The following is an 18,961-nucleotide window of genomic DNA, read 5'->3' as shown; positions in this document are numbered from 1 at the left end:
TCACCTCTTCCCCGGTGCCCTGCATGATTTCAATGGGAATGGCATAGATCTTGTTGTGCATTTCCACCGTTCTCTTTTTCCCACTGCGGATTTTCACCAGCAGGACACGGAAATTTGTTCCTCCAAGATCAAGCGCCAAGAAGTCACCATGCTCTATTAGAGTCAAGAACATAAAGAACATCAAAAACAGCTAAGTGCCTCTTGGCAGTCAGTAACCCCAAGACTCGAGCCCCCATATTAAATACAGGGGAGAAGCTCCAGCTTCTGCTGCCTCCAGCACACTGCTCAGGCTCGGGGAGAGTGGGCACAAACTCACTGACCACCACGACCTTCAAGCCACACTAGAAGGACAAAAGACCCATGGATGAACCACCTGTCACAATAAACAAACAAAATTCTCCAGGGTTATAAAAAGCATGGCAACAGTGACCCGATTTTAGGGGAAGCCCTCACAAAAATTAGTCATTTATGTCAATGTGTAGAGTGTGTGTAAAAATGTGCACAGTCATTCTCTTCCCTGTACTTTTCCTCTGCAAAGTGACTCTGCAGTTCTTCCCATCAAAAGATGGAGTCTATTTCTCCTCCCCTTGGCTCCAGCCCAGCCTTATGACTCGCTTTGGCCGACAGAGTGTGGCAGAAGAGGAGCTGAGCCTGTCCCAGCCTAGGCCTCCAAGAGGCTTTGAAGTCCTTCCTCTCTTTCATGGACCCTGGCACTACCACGTGGGCGAGCCCGGCGGCCTGCTGGAGGATGAGGCGCACGGCCAGGCACTCTTGCACCCTTGCTGAGTGCCTACTGCTGGACGTGTGAGCGGGGCCTCCGAGCTGACCCACCAGCGACTGCAGACTCGTGAATGCGTCCAGCAGAGAACAGCTGAGCCGGGCCCAGAGGAGCATTAAGAGGCGGCTGCTGTTTTAAGCCACTAGGCTTGAGGGTGGTTTTGAATACAAGGATATAAAACAATCATAAGTAACTGACACATGGGACCTAATTCATATCACAAATCTGATTTTAAGGGCCCAGCAGAGAAGCCCCTCGGCGTCTCCAGAGCGCTCAGCAAGGTCAGCATTAAGGGTTGGATTCTGTTCTCCAATCTGCCTGGAGCCCCAGGCCCCTGTCTGCTTGCTGCACACCATGCCAGGACTTAGAAGGGCACACTGGGTAACTATCCTTCTGCTGGTGAATCTGTGAGAGAACCTGCCGCAATCCCAGTGTTGTGGGACCGGCCCACTTTCACTGTTTTAAGCACACTTTCTGATTCAGAGCAGGACTGTGGTTTTAGAGATGCTGCTTGCCTGGGAGGCCAGATCCAGGGCAAGTCAAGGGCCCTGAGTCACACATGGGGCAAGTCAGTGGTAAAAATAGAAAGCAGAGGGTTTTGAATGCGTTCCTAATGCTTGCTAAAATAAATGCATCCACGGGAGATGCGACTTCCCTGCAGCCCCACTTGGTCCCTGGTGGGAGAAGCAGGAGGGGTGTGTCAGCCCCCAGCAGAGGCCCTCACCGGTCCCATCTGGAGTGCTCCGGACAAAGGAGGGCAGCATCTTGACCACGGCCTTCTCGTGCGTCTGCTTCCTCAGGCCCATATCCATCTCAGCCCGCATTCTCTTCTTCACCTCCAGCAGCATGTCCTTGGTGAGGCGGAAGTGGGCCAGGGTCTCCTCGATCTGTCGGTGCTGCTCGGCCAGGCGGTAGGCCACCGCGGTGACCATGGCAGCCCCCTTGCCACTGCCGCTCTCCGAGAGGAGGAAACGCACATCGGAGTCGGGCACCAAGCGCCTCAGAGTCTTGTGGAAACGCCGGGAAAACCTGGGGTGGGGGAGCGGGGCGCAGGCCACAAGAGTTAGACTAGAGCCCTCTGTCAGGGAGCTCTGATTCCCCTTTCTTTTCCCACACCTGAATTCCATGTTCTAGACCTGATTTTCTCGTCACCCAGGTCATACACGAGCGCTGGAGAAGAGCTGGCAGATGCAGACAAGTAAAAAGGAAAAATGCAAGTAGCCCACAGTCACACACATTACGACATGAGTATCAAATACAGAAAATTCAGGGTCCAAAAAGGGTTCTGTCCTCCACCATGACACAGAGCTAACAGCACAGTGATGTCCGGAGCCCGGCGTTTGGAAGTGAGACAGATCAGGAGACAGGGACGAGCTCTGCCACCCCCATCAGGTGACCTTGGGCCTGTGACTTAACCTTGGAGTCCACGAGGATTGACAGTACCTGGCAGAGAGTGGGGCGGTGAGAACTAAACAAGTCCGTCAATTGCTTTGATTGGTTACTAGCTCCATAAATAATCACTCTTGTTTTTTATTTTCACTTGCCCATTCCTTCCGCCCCCAAGAGTCGGGACATTCTTTATTGGCTAGAAGAGGACTTTAGGACTCAGTGAGACACAGAACCTCCTCAAAGTTTATGGTCTGTCGTAAGTACGGAAGGCTGCCTGCCAAAGGAAACAGGGAAACCAGAACCCCAAAATATCAACAGTGACCAATACCAGGGGGTAGGATGAAAAATCACTTCTGTTCTCTTTGTAATTTTTTGAACTATCTGAAGTTCCTACACCAAATACATGTGACTTCTAAACTAGAACACATTTAATCAAAGTTATTTGTTTGACATGTGATCTTGTAGATCTTGTAGAGTTCAGGAGGTGGCTGGTGGTGACTGGTCGCACAACAGCGTGAATATGCTTACCACCACTGAACTGTATACTCAAAAATGGTTAGGATAGGAAATTCTATAGCGTGTATTTTACCACAATTAACAAAATTTTTAATGTGATGTTGCAAATCCCTTTCTTGTCTAAACATTTGCCAAGAAACCACCTATCCCTCAAAAAGATAGCCAGTTTCATTATCAAAAATTTTACAGGGCGCCTGGGTGGCTCAGTCGTTAAGCGTCTGCCTTCAGCTCAGGTCATGATCCCAGGGTCCTGGGATCGAGCCCCGCATCGGGCTCCCTACTCGGCGGGGAGTCTGCTTCTCCCTCTCCCACTCCCCCTGCTTGTGTTCCTGTTCTCGCTGTCTCTCTCTGTCATATAAATAAATAAAATCTTTAAAAAAAAAAAAAAAATTTTACAAATACTGGGGCACCTGGGTGGCTCAGTCGGTTAAGCGTCTGCCTTCGGCTCAGGTCATGATCCCAGGGGTCCTGGGATTGAGCCCCATGTCGGGCTCCTTGCTCAGCGGGAAGCCTGCTTCTCCTTCTCCCTCCGCCTCTGCCCCCTACTTGTGCTCACTCTCTCTCTCAAATAAATAAATAAAATCTTAAAAAAAAAATTACAAATACTTTAAAAATACAAAGAGAGAAAACTATGAACCTAACAGATAAGGACATGTAATGAGCTCAAACCCTACCCGCTCAGTAACAGAACGGTTTCCACTTAAGTCAACATTCACTTAACTGTCTCTGGAACTGGCTGTGAAGGTACCACAGGACCATTTCACATGCACTTTGTACACAGAGTGGCAAAGTATCTGAGGTCTTGTGTAAAAAATCACACCACAGGCAGCTATTGTTAATAGTATATAAAGACTCAGAATTTCATCTTTAAAACTGCACAAGCCATGTTCTCGGTACCACAAAAGGCTTTTGCAGCTAGGGAGTTCGACACACAAGAAGGCAGCCCCTCATCACCGATGGGGACCACTGACAACTTGTATGTCCCTCCCGCTCTCAGATGCAAAGCATCAACAAGCTGCCTTGTTTTAAAAAAAGGCACGTCTGAGGGTTGGGGGGCTCTTCACAGGAGCTTCTAAAACAAGAATGTGGGCGTCGCACCTATGACCCAAACTATAGTTAGGATGAAGGTCTCTGATGAAATATGAATAAGCAAGAGAATTTAAGAAACAGACGTATTCCACCCAGTGTTCCTGGCAGCCACAGAAATCTCTAACAAGACCTAAGAAATGAGGGGGAAATGAGTACAGAAGCAACACCAGGAGAACTGGCTGAGGGTCGGGCAATTCTGACCTTTCTGCCCAGAGCCACGTATTGTCTCGTACGCCAGAAACCTCCACTGGGTGCAACAGTCTGACCTTTGGGGGAAGTCCTTAGCCTAGACGGGCACTGAGTGCCAATGACAGCAAAGGGCAGACTCACTGTGGGTGCGTCTTGTAAAGAGACCCGTCGACACCAACCGTGGTCCGCAGCCTGGGTGTGCCCTTGTTATCTCGAAGGCGGTTCAAGATGGCGCCCAGCGTTGCAGCCACCAGGTTGGCAGAGCGAAATGAGACAATGGTACACACGTGCTGGACTGAAATACAGTCGTCATCGGATGGCTCCACTCCCAGGCGGGTCAGGATTTCTTTGGCATTGTGGAGGCCTTCCTTATTCCTGTGAGGTTAGAGGCCAGTAACTGTGAGTTAAGGACCACACTGGGCGGTGCAAAGCACTGAGGGTCCAGAGTCCACACCCATTCACCACGGGTGAATGACAGGGGATGAAGACAGTCAAGTGCCTGAGAAGAACACACGAAGGAGTCTCCTCCATAAGAAATACCAGGTAATAAGAGAAAAAACTGTACCGGGCTGGGTTATGACACGCCAAGGGACATGGAGAGAAGGGAGGTGAGACGTCGCTGCCTCCACCCCAGAGCTTCGTGCTCCGGAGACACAGACAAATCTCCTGCTCCTGAGGTCTGTGAGCATTCCTGGGATGCTTACACACCTTTCCTTGAGGTTTTCCAGGAAAATTTCAATTTTCTGCATACCTGCATATCTTTTGTTAGATTCATCCCGAAGTACTTCAGGATTTTGTTACTATTACAGATGGTACGGTATAGATGGCATGTATTCATATATATATATATATATTCCTTTTTTTTCACCTTCATGTACCATAGTAACATAAGATGTTAACTAACAATGGGGAAAATGGAGTCAGCGATACACAGGGAACACTCTGTACCATCTTTGCAATTTTTCTGTAAGTCTAAAAATATTCTAAAATAAAAGGCTTATTTAAAAGCATACATATTTCAATTATTGCCAATATACAGAAATACAGTTGACTTTTGTATCTTATCTCCAGGCAACTCCCTAACCTCTCGTTATTCTATTCACTTCTCTAGATATTTCTGGTGTCTCACATAGACAATTAACATCTGCAAATAATGATAATTTTACTTCCTCTTTTTTTTTTTTCTGCTGATTTTAAAGAGAACACTTTGAACGTCTGCCTTGGTAGGATGCTCAGGTTTCGCTGAGACAGCCCTTAAGACAATATATATGTTTTCTTGAGCTAGTTCAAGTGGGCTTTTGCTTCTTGGTAACCAAAGAGCCAACCAGAAGAGGCCAACCTTCTGCTTCTTGGTAACCAGAAGAGGCCAAAAGGAAGGTAGGCATTTCTTGACTCTGTGAATGACTGTGAAGACATGTCAGGAGGCTCTTGCCCCCTCCCTCCCCAGTAGCGAGCTGGGAGGCTTGAGAAAAGAGACGGCTGGAAACTGGGTATCATGGCGCCCTGCCGACAGTCGCTCTGCCCCAATAGCTCCTGAAGGACAGTGATCCGAGGGTAAATGCCCAGGGATGTGACAGAGGAGTGAGTCCACATAAACCCCTTCCAATTCCCACAGCCGCCTCCTCCACCTGCAGCCCGCTGACCTGCATCTGCTCCCAGGAGCCTAAGCTAGGAAGCCACCGGCTCGTTGTGAGTCTCCAGCACACAGCAGGGCAGTGGGAACGACAGCTTCGGGCAGAGATGAAAGGACATCTCTAGCACCCAGCGAGCCCTATCTTTCGGCAGGTGGCCTCGCAAGGCTGCATGTCTCCGAACCAGGAACAGAGCCTGGTGGCCCACGGAGGCCAGCCACAAGACGGGAGTCCTTCAGACTCGGAGGCGCCCAACCATGTCAAACTGCCCTGGGACCACGTTTACCCTCTTCCCTCTCAGGGTGCAGGCCCGCAAGTCACAGCTGAGCCAGAGAAGTCTGGGTTTCTCATGGTGAGGCCGGAAGGCAGCAATCAGATGGCTGGCTGGACCGTCCTCCCTTGTCTATCTGCCCTGTCTCAGCTGTTAACCAACGTTTCTCAAACTTGTGCCAGGGAACACATCTGGCTGTTAACAGGTGAGAGAATGGGGGGCAGGCAGTGGGGAGGGCATTCCAGGCACCAAAGAAGTTTGGGAAACTGGAGCATCTGGGTGGCTCAGTCAGTTAAGCGTCCAACTCTTGATTTCTGCTCAGGCCATGATGTTAGGGTCATGGGACTGAGCCTCGAGTCAGGCTACACACTGGACATGGAGCCTGCTTGGCTGCTTGGGATTCTCTCCCTCATCCCCGGCACCCCCTGCTCACATACATGCTCTTGTTTGCGTGCTCTCTCTCTCTCTCTAGGGGGAAAAAAAAAGGGGTTTGGGAAATTATAAGCTAACCAAAGTGAACTGGGTTTTCTTTAACATGGTAATGAATACTATAAATCTCTCAGTGGAGAATAAATATGCAATATTTCCCAATCCTGTTAGCCACAGAACCCTTTCTTCAGGGAACACCCAATTATCATGAGGTCACCAGGGGTCCCTGGAACAGAGTCTGGAGAAGGTCCTCATATGTCCCAGGGGGCTTCCGAGCCCAGGCCCCAGGCTCAGTGAGCTCCTCGTTCACCGCTAGAATCATCAGCTCCCTGGACTCTAATCTCCCCCGTGTGCATGGGCAGGCAGGGGTGGGGGGTGGAGTGAAGGAAAAGAGAAAGCCCCGAGGGACAACACCTACTTCTCAATGGCTGACACATCGCTGGTCTTGAACTTCCCCCGGGTGAGCAGCTCCGGGGTGATCCGCCCTTCAAATAAGAGGCTCTCCTTGGCCATCTTGACCAGGATCAGTCGCACCAGCTCTCCCAAGTACATGCCACTGACCATCTTCTCAAACCTGCGGGAGAAAAGTGGGTGGCACTTGTCAGGTCCTTCCTACGTGCGTACCCCTGGGGCAGCTCATGAGGAGTAAGATAGACAGACAGGCAGAAGGGAGAAGAAGGCACCGCCTTGTCCTCCCAAGCTCATGGTCTCACCGGCACGCAAAACCACACACCTGTGCCACTAAATGATGAGGAGACAGCAATGGGGGAGGGGGCGTCTCCTCCAGACCCCACACCCATCGCCGGGTGGCCAAAGGAGGTAAGCACCTTGGGCATAGGGGCAGGCAGGGAAGGCTGCCTGGAGGTGAGACTGGGGATGACGAGGAGGCCCCCAGACAGAAATGCAGAATATGATCATTTCTTACAAGACACTACACTATGCTTTTTTAAGAGGCTTTCCTATCCATCCCTCCAGCAGGGAGGTCCCTGAGTCCTGCGAGAGGAGGTGGCTGGGAAGTATTCTCTCCATTTCCCAGCTCACAAAGGGTAAATGCCTTCTTGGAGGGAAGCCTGAGTAGATGATGGGGCTGAAACACAGCCATTCCCCATGGGACCCCCGTCGCTGGCCACCTCCCAGGCATCCATGTTCTCCTTCTCTGGCCAAAAGGACCAAGAATTTGCTTTGGGGAGCCCACTCCTCCCCCACTGACTTCACCCTCAATCCCAGGGGAGGGCTCTGAGTAGCTCATGTGCAGGCGCAGGCCAATCCCCGAGCGCCTCCTCTCTCTAGCCTCCCGGGGAGGCGTGGGCTCTGGAACCGCAGCAGCCAGTTTGAGGCCAACGCTGCAGGAGAGAGGCGACCACGAACCAGGGCTCCGTGCCCCCTCTGAGCCAGATTCAGGCCCCGCATGCTGGCTGAGCAGGGGCCAGGAGGGAGCCCCGAGGGGGACAGATCAAAGCAGCAGGCCCTCATCCAGGAGCCCAGCTGGAACCCCAGAGCTGCCCGTGACACAGCAGAACAACCTGTTCCATTCAGAGCCAGGCCCAGGAGCCAAGGCTGCTGCTGGGACCTGAGCACCTGGCCCCTCCCTTGCCCCAACACGGGCACAGAAAAACACGGTTCTCCTTGTTCCCGCTCCTGACAGGACCGGACACAATCGACCCAGCCACAACTGTGTCGGGGATCCCTGGCAGAAGAGTGCCTCTCTGAGTCCCAGCCACTCAGCCACCACCCCAAGGACCTGTGGGAACAGCCTCTGTGTAGCCCTGAGCCGGAATCTCACAGCAGGTACAGAAGCCAGCCTGTCTGGGCTCCATGCCGGCTCTGCCCTTGCCGTGCTCCTTGCTCCCTGGTTTCCTCACCTGGGTAATGGGGAGAACGGCAGGGCCTGCTGATAAGGTTACTGTGCGGAGAATATGGGTTCACAGGGGTGACGCGCTACAATCTCAGCTCGTCATGAGTATGTGGCCTTGCTCTGCATCTCACGCTTTACTGAGCACTTCACGTGCTAACTTACTCCATCCTCATTACAGCCTTATGAGGTGGACAATATCATTCTCCCCATTTCACAGATGAGGAAACTGAGGCTCAGAGAGGTTATATCACTTGCCTGTGGTCACAGAGCTAATAGGCAGCAAATGCACACGTGGAACCAATTAAGCCCCAGAGGCTGTGCTCCAAGCCCTGTGCCACTCTCCCTCTCTCGTGGGCACCGCCATTAAATGCGAGATATTACTGTCATGCTAGCAGCCACCTGGCCCCACCCCGACCCTGTCTCTGGCTGCCGTCATCAGCTCACTTCCTCCCTAGGCAGCCGGCCCCCACTGGGTGATGTGACAACAGGAAAGCTTCTTCCCCTTAGCAGGAGCTAAGATCAGCCTCCTGGCACCTTCTACCCACTGCTTCTCACTTTGCCCTCTGGAGGCACTCAAAATGATCTCCCTTTTCCACACGACGTCTTTTACATGCATAGATCCCACCATCCCCTTTTCCTAGAACCCATTAGAGCAGCAGAACGACAAAAAGTCATGTCTGATGCGCCTCGCTCAGCCCAAGCCGGAGGCTCATGGACACTCCTTCTCCACCAACACACTTCCCTCTGCTCCTGGGAACCCAGCAAGTGGTGACCTGCCTGTCAGCAGTCGGATGTGCAGGTGACATTGTGGTGCCCACAGCAGGCACAGACAGGGCTGAGACCCACGGGGCCTGGGGACAGGCTGGGAGGGGCGGGGTGGGGGTCATGTTCAGACAAGGGGAGCGAGGACTTGAATGCCAGTCGGGAATGCCCCTGGCAGCCAGGGTGTGCTCGGACCGGCAGCCCGGGGACAGAGAGGTGGGAGAGGTCTGAGGCCGTGCTAAGCGGGATCAGCAGTGGGCAGAGGTTCTGCAGAGTGGGCAGAGCAATGGGAAGAACAGATGTTTGGGGACGGACTTCACCACCATTCAGGCCGAAGACCTCTCCAGGTTGAACCATCCTGCTGTTTTGTGAGGCAAGTGTCTCCCTGCATTTTGAAGGATGTGATAAGGAATCACACAGGGCAATAGGATTCAAAAGTCCAGACACGACACGGATGAAGAAGATCAAGAAGCAGAAGGAGACAAGAGGGGAGGAGAAAGAGAATTAAAAATGAAAGATGGGACTCAAATCTAGAATAGGATCTGGGTATGTGACCAGAATTTCAAAGGCCTAGAATACAAGGACAGTAGGGAGGAAGCTGAGTATCTGATCCCTTTTAGAGAGCGAGCTCCTAACTCTGGGCTGGGCTGGCGTTGCTGAATACTCGGAGCTGTATTCTGCTATCCTGAAAGCGGCAGTCACCAGTGAAGGGAGGGGCCACAGAGCTACCGTGCTCATGCCCTTCCTGGCAACCGGATATAGTCGGCCCGGGGTGACCGCACGCAAACTCCAGACAAAACGAGTGAGTGGGTGTGTAGCCCATCTGGGTACCAAAGGCCTTTGTGCAAATCCCACACACCTACATTTTCAACCCTGGCCACAAACTGTAATCACCTGGGGAGGTCTTAGGCTCCCGAGGACAGGTCCCAGCCCAGGCCCACTTAGAGTCAGAACTGCGAGGGAGGTGGGTAGGGCGAGGGGTGCCTGGGCAGCAGTATGTTTTTAAAAGGCCTTTATGCAATTCTGATATGCAATCAGGGATGAAAAGCCACTCCTCCAGACCCTTCTTGATAAATGTTTGTCCATAAATGATAAGAGGTGACTCTTAGACATTCTAAAAGCTCATTCTAAAAACTCGAACTTTCAAGTGGGGCAGAAAACCCTAAACCTAAACCAGATCAAAGCTCAACAAAGAGTCTTGGGTCAGCTTGTCCTATCCCAGTGCCTTAATTTCCCCACCAGTCAAATGGAGCTAACACCCCTCCCTGACAAGGGGGACAAAATGGCTTTGAAGAACTTAGCATTGCACAGAAGACGACACAGGGAATCTCCAAAAGCTTAGGCAAGGAGCCTAGGAGAATAGCAAAAATTTGCTTTGACAAAAAAACTCTCTGACCAATAGCCTATTTCCAGGAATATGTGATGTAACTCAAGAATTTGTCACCTTTTCAGCATTGTTCTTAACAAGACCTGACCTCTGGTGATCAGTTCACAGGGAAACATACTAGAGAAGACGAACTTCACCTCACCCTTCACTCTTTCACCCATTCCCCTATTTATTTACCCACCCATCTGCTAGCCATCCAGCCACCTCCCATCCACCATCCATCCATCCATCCATCCCCAAGCCCCCATCCATTCATGCTCCATCCCCCCAACCTCTGTCCATCCATCCGTCCCCCAACCCCCCATCCTCCATCCATTCAGCCTCCATCCCCCATTCATCCATCCATCCATGTCCCCATCTCCCCTATCCTTCATCTATCCATCCCCATCCACCCATCCACCTCTCCATCACATCCCCCCTCCCTATCCACTATCTATCCATCCATCCATCTCTCTCCATGCATCCATCCAGCCACCACTCCAAAAGTGTTTATTGCAAGGCAACTGTGAGCCCGGTTCACAGTTCAGCCTAGGGATATAGTTCAGCCCTTTAGAAAATTCAGAAATACTTCAAAATGGATGGCAGAGAAATCCAGGTTTCCATCCAAGCCACAGGGGATCCCCACACTGGGGCGAAGGATACAGACAAGGGCCTGGGTCCTATCTGCTCAGTCATCACAGGTAACTGGCCCTGCTCCACTGAGAAGGAGGCAGTTACCTGCCCTTCTCATTAAGTGACTGACGGTCACGACAGGTACCTAATCTCTTATCTGAAACCCCTACGGTCACATATGCTTGGGAATGTGGAAATGCGAGGATTTTAGAGATGCAGTATGATGCATATGCACATATTACAGAATATCCCCAGAGGTACCTGAAACAGCAGTACAATCAAGCACATCCGTAGCTCTCCAGTGAACCATATGAGTAGGCACGGTAAATAGTTTCATGTCAGGTGGGGTCAGGTTTTAGTACTGCAAGTTAGGTGAATGGATTGGGGGGAAAAAAAAAACCTTTGGCTGTCAGAGCTTTGGAACTGGCATCCTTTATCTCAAGCTGGTACCCCAGTCTCAGGATGCAAAGCAGATGTTCAACTCTGAGTCTAAGAACTTGACATTCTCTTACTGAGGAACCCAGTTTATTCACCACCACCATTCTCGGTGGAGGGAGGCTGGCCATTTATGCGATTCCATTAACTCGGGTGGTGGAAAGTCCAATCATCGAGCCCGGGATATGGAGATCTTTGGGTGATGGGTTTCAAAATGACAGATGAACTCCCATGTCTCCCTGGCACAAGATAAGGACTATTAAGCCAACAGGGTCAATGAACATCTCTCAGCACATCGACAGCATCCAACCCCAGGACGAAGCTGTTGGGAGGGCGATCAGAGAGAGCTAGCAGCCCACTGGCATCATAGAGAAATAGGAGCATGCGCTTCAGGAACTTAGTAGCTCAAATCAAGAAATGCCCACACTGCCCTGAATAATGTCACTCATACCTCTGTAGCCAGAAGCTCGCCAAGGCCAAAAATAACCTGCCCGATAAGTCTGATGCTCTTTATCAACTCTGACCCATCTGCCCATACATAACATGGGAGAAGTTTCTCCATTCTCTGGGCTCGAAAGGTTTACACCCACTCCTCTGCATGACAGACGTTCACACGTGGGACATTCCTCCCCAACTAGCTCTAAGTGCCGGACCGGAAGGGGCTCCTCTGTATCCTCGGAGCCCAGCACAGAGCTCTCAGGACACTCCCTCTCCCTACTCGCCAGCCACCCTGCCTCCCGCGTGGCCTCGCTCCGCACCCAGCGGCAATGCTAGTGGGTTTTGAATGCAATGCACGAGGGTTTTGAAACCCTAGCTCTATACTAATGCTTCTGCACTCTTCATCTTCATATTTTTTACCAGGACACAATTATAGCATAATTCAACAAAGAGAAAATCATTTAAAACCTGCTTTTAAAGCTGCAGACACCACAGCCGTGAATCTATCCAAAGGAGTGGCGGATCGTGCAAATTTGATGGGCTTCTCGCTTTGTGATCACCTCCCTTTCTGCCCCTCTCATCTCAACCCCACATCTTTGGCTAAGTATCCCCAAAGTCATGCACACGACTGGTCAGAAAAGGTGGGACTCACAGCTGCTTCCCGGGGTTGAGAGAGCCACGGTCTATCTCCCGGTCGAACTCAGTGCGGATGTCTTCCAGCGACCCGTCGTCCCCGAAGGCCCCCCATTCTGTGTTGATGCACATCCTCCCCTCATCGCCTTCCACCAGGTCAATGTGCCTCAGTTCCTCCATGTAGCAGGCATTGGTGCCAGTGCCTTGGAGAGAGAGACCAGATCAGAAGCTGCGACCGCACCAAACCCTGAGAGGAGGCTGCCTGCGCCTTCTGGAAACACTGGCTGAGGGCGGGCACGAGGAAAGGGGTGATGTTACCGATGATGAGGCCGACTTCACACTGCTGGTCATCATAGCCACAGGTCATCATGGTCCCCACCGTGTCATTCACCACGGCCACAATGTTGGCATCGTAGTCCTGGGGACACAGAATGGGCGTGTCACCGCCCACTCTCACGTGGGAGCAGAGGTCACGGAGGGCATGGCCAGCAAGCCCCCGTGTTCAGAGCCAGGGGTGGGGGGTGCTGCTCTCGTTACTGCTGGCCCTCAGATCAGCTGGATTAGAGAGCAGCGATTACATTATCGAAACTGCACGGTCACCTTCACTATCTGGCTCAGGATTCTTTTCCGAGTGGATTTCACGCCTGGAGCCACAGCCCTCCGCAAACCACGCACTCCAGCCCTGTGCTGACGGCCCTTGTTCCAACCACGCAGGCTGCACCTGCCCGCGTCAGCTGCCCCCGCACAGCCCAGCGCTCCTGTCAGAAGGAGGCAGCCCCCGCCCCAGGCCTCGGCCCTCTGGGCAGCACTTCTAACAACCCTGCTTTGAACCACCCTGACCTTCTGGGCTGTGGGCCCTCCCCAGTCATCGGCCTAGGTCTTCAAGACACCCCGTGTGATGCCTCCGGCCATGCACTACCGCCCCCAGGAAGGGCCTCGGTCTGGTTCAGACCCCAGCCTCCTCCCCACACCACCCCACCTCCACGCAGCAGGGACAGGTGGCCCCGAGAAAAGTTACCCCACGCTTTTTGATGGCTTTGTTAAGCAGCTTCACCACATCCATTCCCTCCACTCCACTCGCTTTAAATTTCTTTGTCCAGGTGATCAGGATGCCCTGCAAAGGAGAGCAGATGGGGGTTGGACAAGGGCTGGGAGACCTGCAGAACCCCCAGGTCCCTGGGGAGGCTGCTCAAGGGCAGTGACCAAGCAGAGGCCCAGAGAGGACAGGCAGCTCCCTCCAGATCACACTGGGTAACCTCAGAGCCAGACTCCGTCCCGTCTCCTGTCTATCTGTCTGCAGGACGGATTTCTCTGGGCGCTGCCATGGAAAAAACTGTGTGGCTCACACTGGAATCCAGCCGGTGGCTGGCCAGGACAGTGGCGTCACCCAGCGTGCAAATCTACCTGGATGTCAACTGCACAGCCAGACTTCAAGTAAAAAGAGAACAAGAGAAACCCCGTTATTACCTGACCACCCCTCCCCACTGGCGAGCCAGAGCCCAGCTCCCACAACCCCGAGGGAAGACAGGCAGAGCCAAACGGGGAAGACGGACAAAATGCCAAGGCAATTCTTGGCCACTGAACTTCTAAAGCCAGGTGCTAGAGATTTAAGGATAATACTGACTAAATATGAGTTACGCCTCTTCCCCAACTTTTAACTCCCATTTGTAAGCAGCAACTCCACTATTTATACAATAGGGCTCGTTTCTGTTTGTGGATTAATGGAGAAACATCAAAAAGGCTAGACAGCCAATGGTCACTCACTTGGGAATCGGGAAGGGTAGAAATTTTACTCTTTGCTTTACATCTTTATATTATCTATATAAATAGCTTTACATATTGCTTTTGTGGGTTTTTTTAATCAAAGATACTCGAAAAAAATAATTGTTATACTTGACTGTTTTTTCTCTGAATGGACAAGGTTGCCACACATGCGGCAGGACAGGGCAGAGCTCTCATTCGGGCCCCGTGGGCCTCTGGGGGTGCCACAGGGATGGGGCGCTTGCCCGCACACAGCCTGCCCCCACTCACGATGAAAACCGCACAGCCCCGTTAGATGCACAGAAGGGGGAGTGCACAGGACACTTTGTGGTTCTTTGCTCAGCAGCAGCCTGTTCCTAAGCCAGGCATTCCAGAAGCCCCTGGACGCTGTTTTCTTCCCCTCTACCCCAACCCCCAAAAGCCTCAGAGAGTAAGCTGTGGAGAGAATGTGGAGCTGGAAATCAGGCCAGTCCCATTCTCACACCTCTGCCCACTTCCTTGTGGGCAGCTCCCCAGATTCCTCTGAGGGTCACTTTGCTCGTCTGTGGAATAAGGCAGCTGGCCTAGACTTGGACGATCCTGAAGGTTCCAGGTAGCCTTGAAGAGTGGGCCTAGGCAACCCCCCACCAGATGGGTAATTAGTCTATGGTCCACCGGCTTCCCAGCAGGCAGTGCGGCCCGCCCCAGGAAGCCCTCCCTGGATGGGGCGGTCAAGACCTGTGGTGGGGGGGGGTGCCTCTAGCCCCTCTGCCCACAAAGCCCCTCTAGCAGACATATCTGCCCTGCCCTGGGGGCTCTCCTGCCTCTGAGGACATTCTCTTCCCCTTCCGCAATGCCTTCCTCCCTGGAAGATCACAGCTTCTGTGGGGCAGCCCCATCTGCTCCCTGTCCTCTCCCAGGGTCTAGCCCGGCCACAAGGGGATAGCACCCGGGCAGGGGTCACTGACGACAGAGCTAGGTCGAGCAGTCACTTCACTCCCAGGCCACTCCCACCTCTCTGCCCGGGGGGACATGACTGTCATGTCTCCACTCTCAGAAGCCAAGGGAAACTTAGTACCAAGAACAGGCTTTGAGAAAGGTTCGGGAAGACACCATGGAGGCCAAAGTGATCCGAACATCTTGGAGGTGTCGCAATGCCAGACACCAGAGAGTCTGGACGGGCCACGGCAGTCCTGATGGGGACAGGGGGACCGCAGCGTCTCAGAGGTCTTCAATCGGGGGGGGGAGGGGGGAGGAAGGGCGACAGGAGCATATGGGATTCTGGTCCTAGATCCGCCGTTAATAAGCCCTGTGACCTCAGGAGGCCTGGTTCTCCATCTGGGGAATGAGGGGCTTGGCCTACTGAGCTCTCAAGCCCCCTCTTGCTCCAACATGATGTGATTACACAAATGACACAGATGGACGGGCTCCAGGGGCATGAAGCAGTGCCTGGGACAGGGCGCTTACCCTGCCGATAAAGAGGTACAGGGGAGCTGCCCAGAAGCGTGGAGGGGGCCATGTGCACCAACGTGACTATCCTGTAGGAAAGCAGACTGGTTAGGAGCACAGGCTCTGAAGCCAAACTGCCCAGAGCGCATCTGGGCTCTGCTGCTTCGCAGCTGTGTGGTCCTGGGCAGGTTCCTGACTCCTGCTAGCCTCAGTGTCCTCATCTGTAACCTGGGAATCACAAGCACTTCATGCACGGGCGTGTTGGAAGATACCGTGTTCACTGCAGAGTGCGCCTTAGGACAGAGCCTGGCACCCGAGGGACCCTCGGTAACGTGAACTCTCAGGGTCCCTATTATGAGGAGTCTGTTCACAGGTTGCTTGCTGTGTTTTCTGTCTCTCGTGTAGAAAAGGAACCGGCTGCACCTACTTATTCTGTCTCCCTGCAGTCTGAGGTACGATGGTGCCACAGGGTATGTCTGAGTCCCTCCCTGCTAAGCAGATGAATGAATGAACAATGCGCTACAACAGCGTGGGCACAACAACCCACCCGAAGGTCAAAAAGGGCCTCTCTGGGGTTGGAGCTGCCCGCGGGCAGAAGCTCTGGAGAGGTGGCCCGGGCACCCGAGACACGGGGTCCTGACTGGACTCCCCATTCCCAGGACGGCCTCCAGGTAAACCCCACATTGCACAACCCTGACAAAAGGCTTGCCCGCCTCTCTCCACTGTCACCAAACCCACTTGCGATGCTTTCACTTGCTTGTGTTTCATAAATGTCCCCACCTACCTAAACATCATGGCTCATCTCCAGAAATTTGGAAATCACTGAAGTAATTGAAAGACAAACACAACAACATGCCCTCACATTAATTCCTACAAATGTTTCTTGAGAAATACAAGATATGCAGGCCGTCCATCTGGTGAGCAAAAGGGACAAAGAGTCGGGAAAAGGGCTCGTCGCCTTTCCCACTCTGGGGCCTCTGTGGGGCCCGCCAATCCCAGCATGTGCTTACCTCGTCTATTTTGGACTGCCGACAAGGGAAAGAAAACGTGAATCCCACAGGTAATTTCTTGTCCTTGATTTTTTTTTTCTCCATGAAGTCTCCCAGGCACTCAGCCACGTGATCAAAAAGCTGGAGGAAGCACAAGAGAGCAGTCAGGAGGGAGAAAGGGGAGCCCTCTGCACACAAGGAAAAGAGAGTGGCCACGCTGGCTGCCCATCCCCACGGCACCCCGCACCACCCCCGCGCCACCCCACAGCCCTGCTGGGAAAGCCACGCTGGGTGTGAATGCTAGAGAAAGAGTCCCTTAAAAAGAGACTTCCCTGCAGGGCAGCACAGCGTAGGAAGCAGTTCAAACCCTTCGATCAGAACTAGCCTATCGGCGGTCACTAATATGTCTCACTGGGTGCTCAGGAAAGTTTAAAGGAATAGAAAATCCCCTCAGCCCTCCATAATACCCGGGCAGTGGGTGGAGTGGTGTCTGGCCCCGTCTCTGGATCTGGATCTGGATCTCTATCTACCTCGGTCTGTGCAAATTCCAAAAATTCTATGTGCAGTTCCAGAGCCTCTAGCCCACTTGCGTGATTTCACAATCTTCAGACTATCCTATTTTTATTTTACTGAAGTCGGATACGCACGCACAGAAAAGTGCACACATCTGAAGCACAGAGTTCACTGGATTCTCTCCAGCCCACCTGCCTGTGTCACCAGCACCCATGTCAAGGAACACAGCTCTGCCAGCACCCAGACCCCTCCCTCGCGCCCCTTGCGGTCACTGCCAGCACCTAACCCCACAAGGGTGCTTGGCAGTCGCTCTGGATCCGTTCTGCCATCTGTCTACTACGGAGAAAAGCAGGGCGGGTGCACTCTTTGGTGTCCGCCTTCTTTCCCTCGACATGATGTGTGGGAGAATCACCCACACTGTCATGTGCCTTAGTAGACTATTCATTCTCGTTGCATTTAGTGGATTTTAACTTAAGTTCGCCTGCTCCATGACACATTGCCTGGGATATACATACACATCTTAGGAGCCACTAGAAAGAGCACAGACCACGGTTTCCCTAGCCTCTGCATTAATACTCTCAATGATGGAAGGCTGACCACCTCCAAGGCAACCTTTCTGGATCTCTCTAATATCTCCCCTCATCTCTAAAATGTATCCAGAATTGAATATAATGTTTCATATGTGTTCTGAACACAGAAGGGTTTAGTTGAACTAAGAACCTCCCTTTTCCTTAGCTCTATACCTCTATTAATGTAATCAAAGCATATATATGCTCTTTTGGCAACCAAGCCACAGTCCAGGTAACCCCGTCTTTTTCACATGGCTGTCATAACACTAGACCTCCCTTATGTATGGGGCTGACACAGTTACGGAGCTTCCAAAAGGCCAGAAGAAGGCAGTGCTGACAGGGCCAACCACATGGTCACAGAAAGCAATCCCAGCCCATGTTCCCAGACAAGGCTATCTTCCCGAAAGCTTTCCTTGCAGGGATATCCTCGAGAGGGGGCCAGAAGTCATTACTCCTATCCCCAACTTTCCCCAGAGGTTCCTGACCCAGCTCTAAGGTCTGACTTTGCTGCCGGGGTAAAGGAAAACCCGCCAATTTTGATTTAGGAGCCTCTGTCCCCGAGTCACTCTTACTCAGACTGTGCCTGCAGCCAGTGACTGTGACTGGAGAGACACATGACCACCTTCCCTGGAGGAGCCCGGCTAAGCTTCCTGTGACCTACATTTCTAAGTAATATAAACCCATTACGAAGTCCGTCAGCAAGCCCCACGTCATCTGCTGTCACAAGCCCCAGGCCCCCCTGTGGCCCTCAGCAGAGATGGCTGGTGGGGCGGAAGGAGGGTGGAAGGAAGGCAGCAGGAAGTAGCAGGGAGAAGGCAGCCTGCAGAAATGGATGCCCACGGATGAGGCGCTATAACAGCTCCCAGATCCAAGCCAAACACAGCCACCTGCAGTGCTCTGTTAAGAAGGAAATGCCCACAGCCCAGGAGCTCCCAGCCTGCTCAAAGCACCCCGAAGCTCCCATCACGCTAACCCGCGTCTGTGACCGACCAGGGAGGGAAGCTAGCCGGCCTCGCTGGGCTCAAAATTCTTGTGTCTAAAAAAGCATTATTTTTTTCTTCCCTAACAACATGATCATTATTTTAAAAATCCCCAGAGATTGTTTCTCCAATTGAAAAGGATAAAAATGACGAAAACAAAAATTTAAATATTTATTATTCAAAATTTCCCAAACTAAATAAATAACTTTTAAGAAGGCTGCATTTATGCCTCCAAGATGAACTGAACTTTTTGGGATAGCGTGTGTGTGTGTGTGTGTGTGTGTGTGTGTGTGTGTGTGTGTGTGTG

The 18,961-nt window shown here is 52.3% G+C and overlaps 1 protein-coding gene across 2 annotated transcripts in view; it reads right to left on the bottom strand.

Annotated features, from left to right (window-relative positions):
* The window catches only part of HK1 (hexokinase 1), a 63,292-nt gene that overhangs the window by 11,665 nt on the left and 32,666 nt on the right, over nucleotides 1-18,961 (bottom strand). Inside the window, exons 4-11 of one of the 2 annotated variants that reach the window (XM_021700191.1) lie at nucleotides 16,614-16,733; nucleotides 13,433-13,528; nucleotides 12,733-12,832; nucleotides 12,434-12,617; nucleotides 6,711-6,866; nucleotides 4,103-4,336; nucleotides 1,503-1,807; nucleotides 5-153 (exon numbers count right to left, since the gene is read on the bottom strand). In XM_021700191.1, coding sequence (XP_021555866.1) covers nucleotides 5-153; nucleotides 1,503-1,807; nucleotides 4,103-4,336; nucleotides 6,711-6,866; nucleotides 12,434-12,617; nucleotides 12,733-12,832; nucleotides 13,433-13,528; nucleotides 16,614-16,733 — 1,344 coding nt within the window. The remainder of the gene's footprint in view (nucleotides 1-4; nucleotides 154-1,502; nucleotides 1,808-4,102; nucleotides 4,337-6,710; nucleotides 6,867-12,433; nucleotides 12,618-12,732; nucleotides 12,833-13,432; nucleotides 13,529-16,613; nucleotides 16,734-18,961) is intronic. The other variant, XM_044916049.1, reaches the window with a different exon arrangement.

The sequence above is a fragment of the Neomonachus schauinslandi genome, chromosome 6, assembly GCF_002201575.2.
Source record: "Neomonachus schauinslandi chromosome 6, ASM220157v2, whole genome shotgun sequence".
NCBI classification, from domain to species: Eukaryota; Metazoa; Chordata; class Mammalia; order Carnivora; family Phocidae; genus Neomonachus; species Neomonachus schauinslandi.
This window is presented reverse-complemented; position numbering and strand designations above follow the sequence as displayed.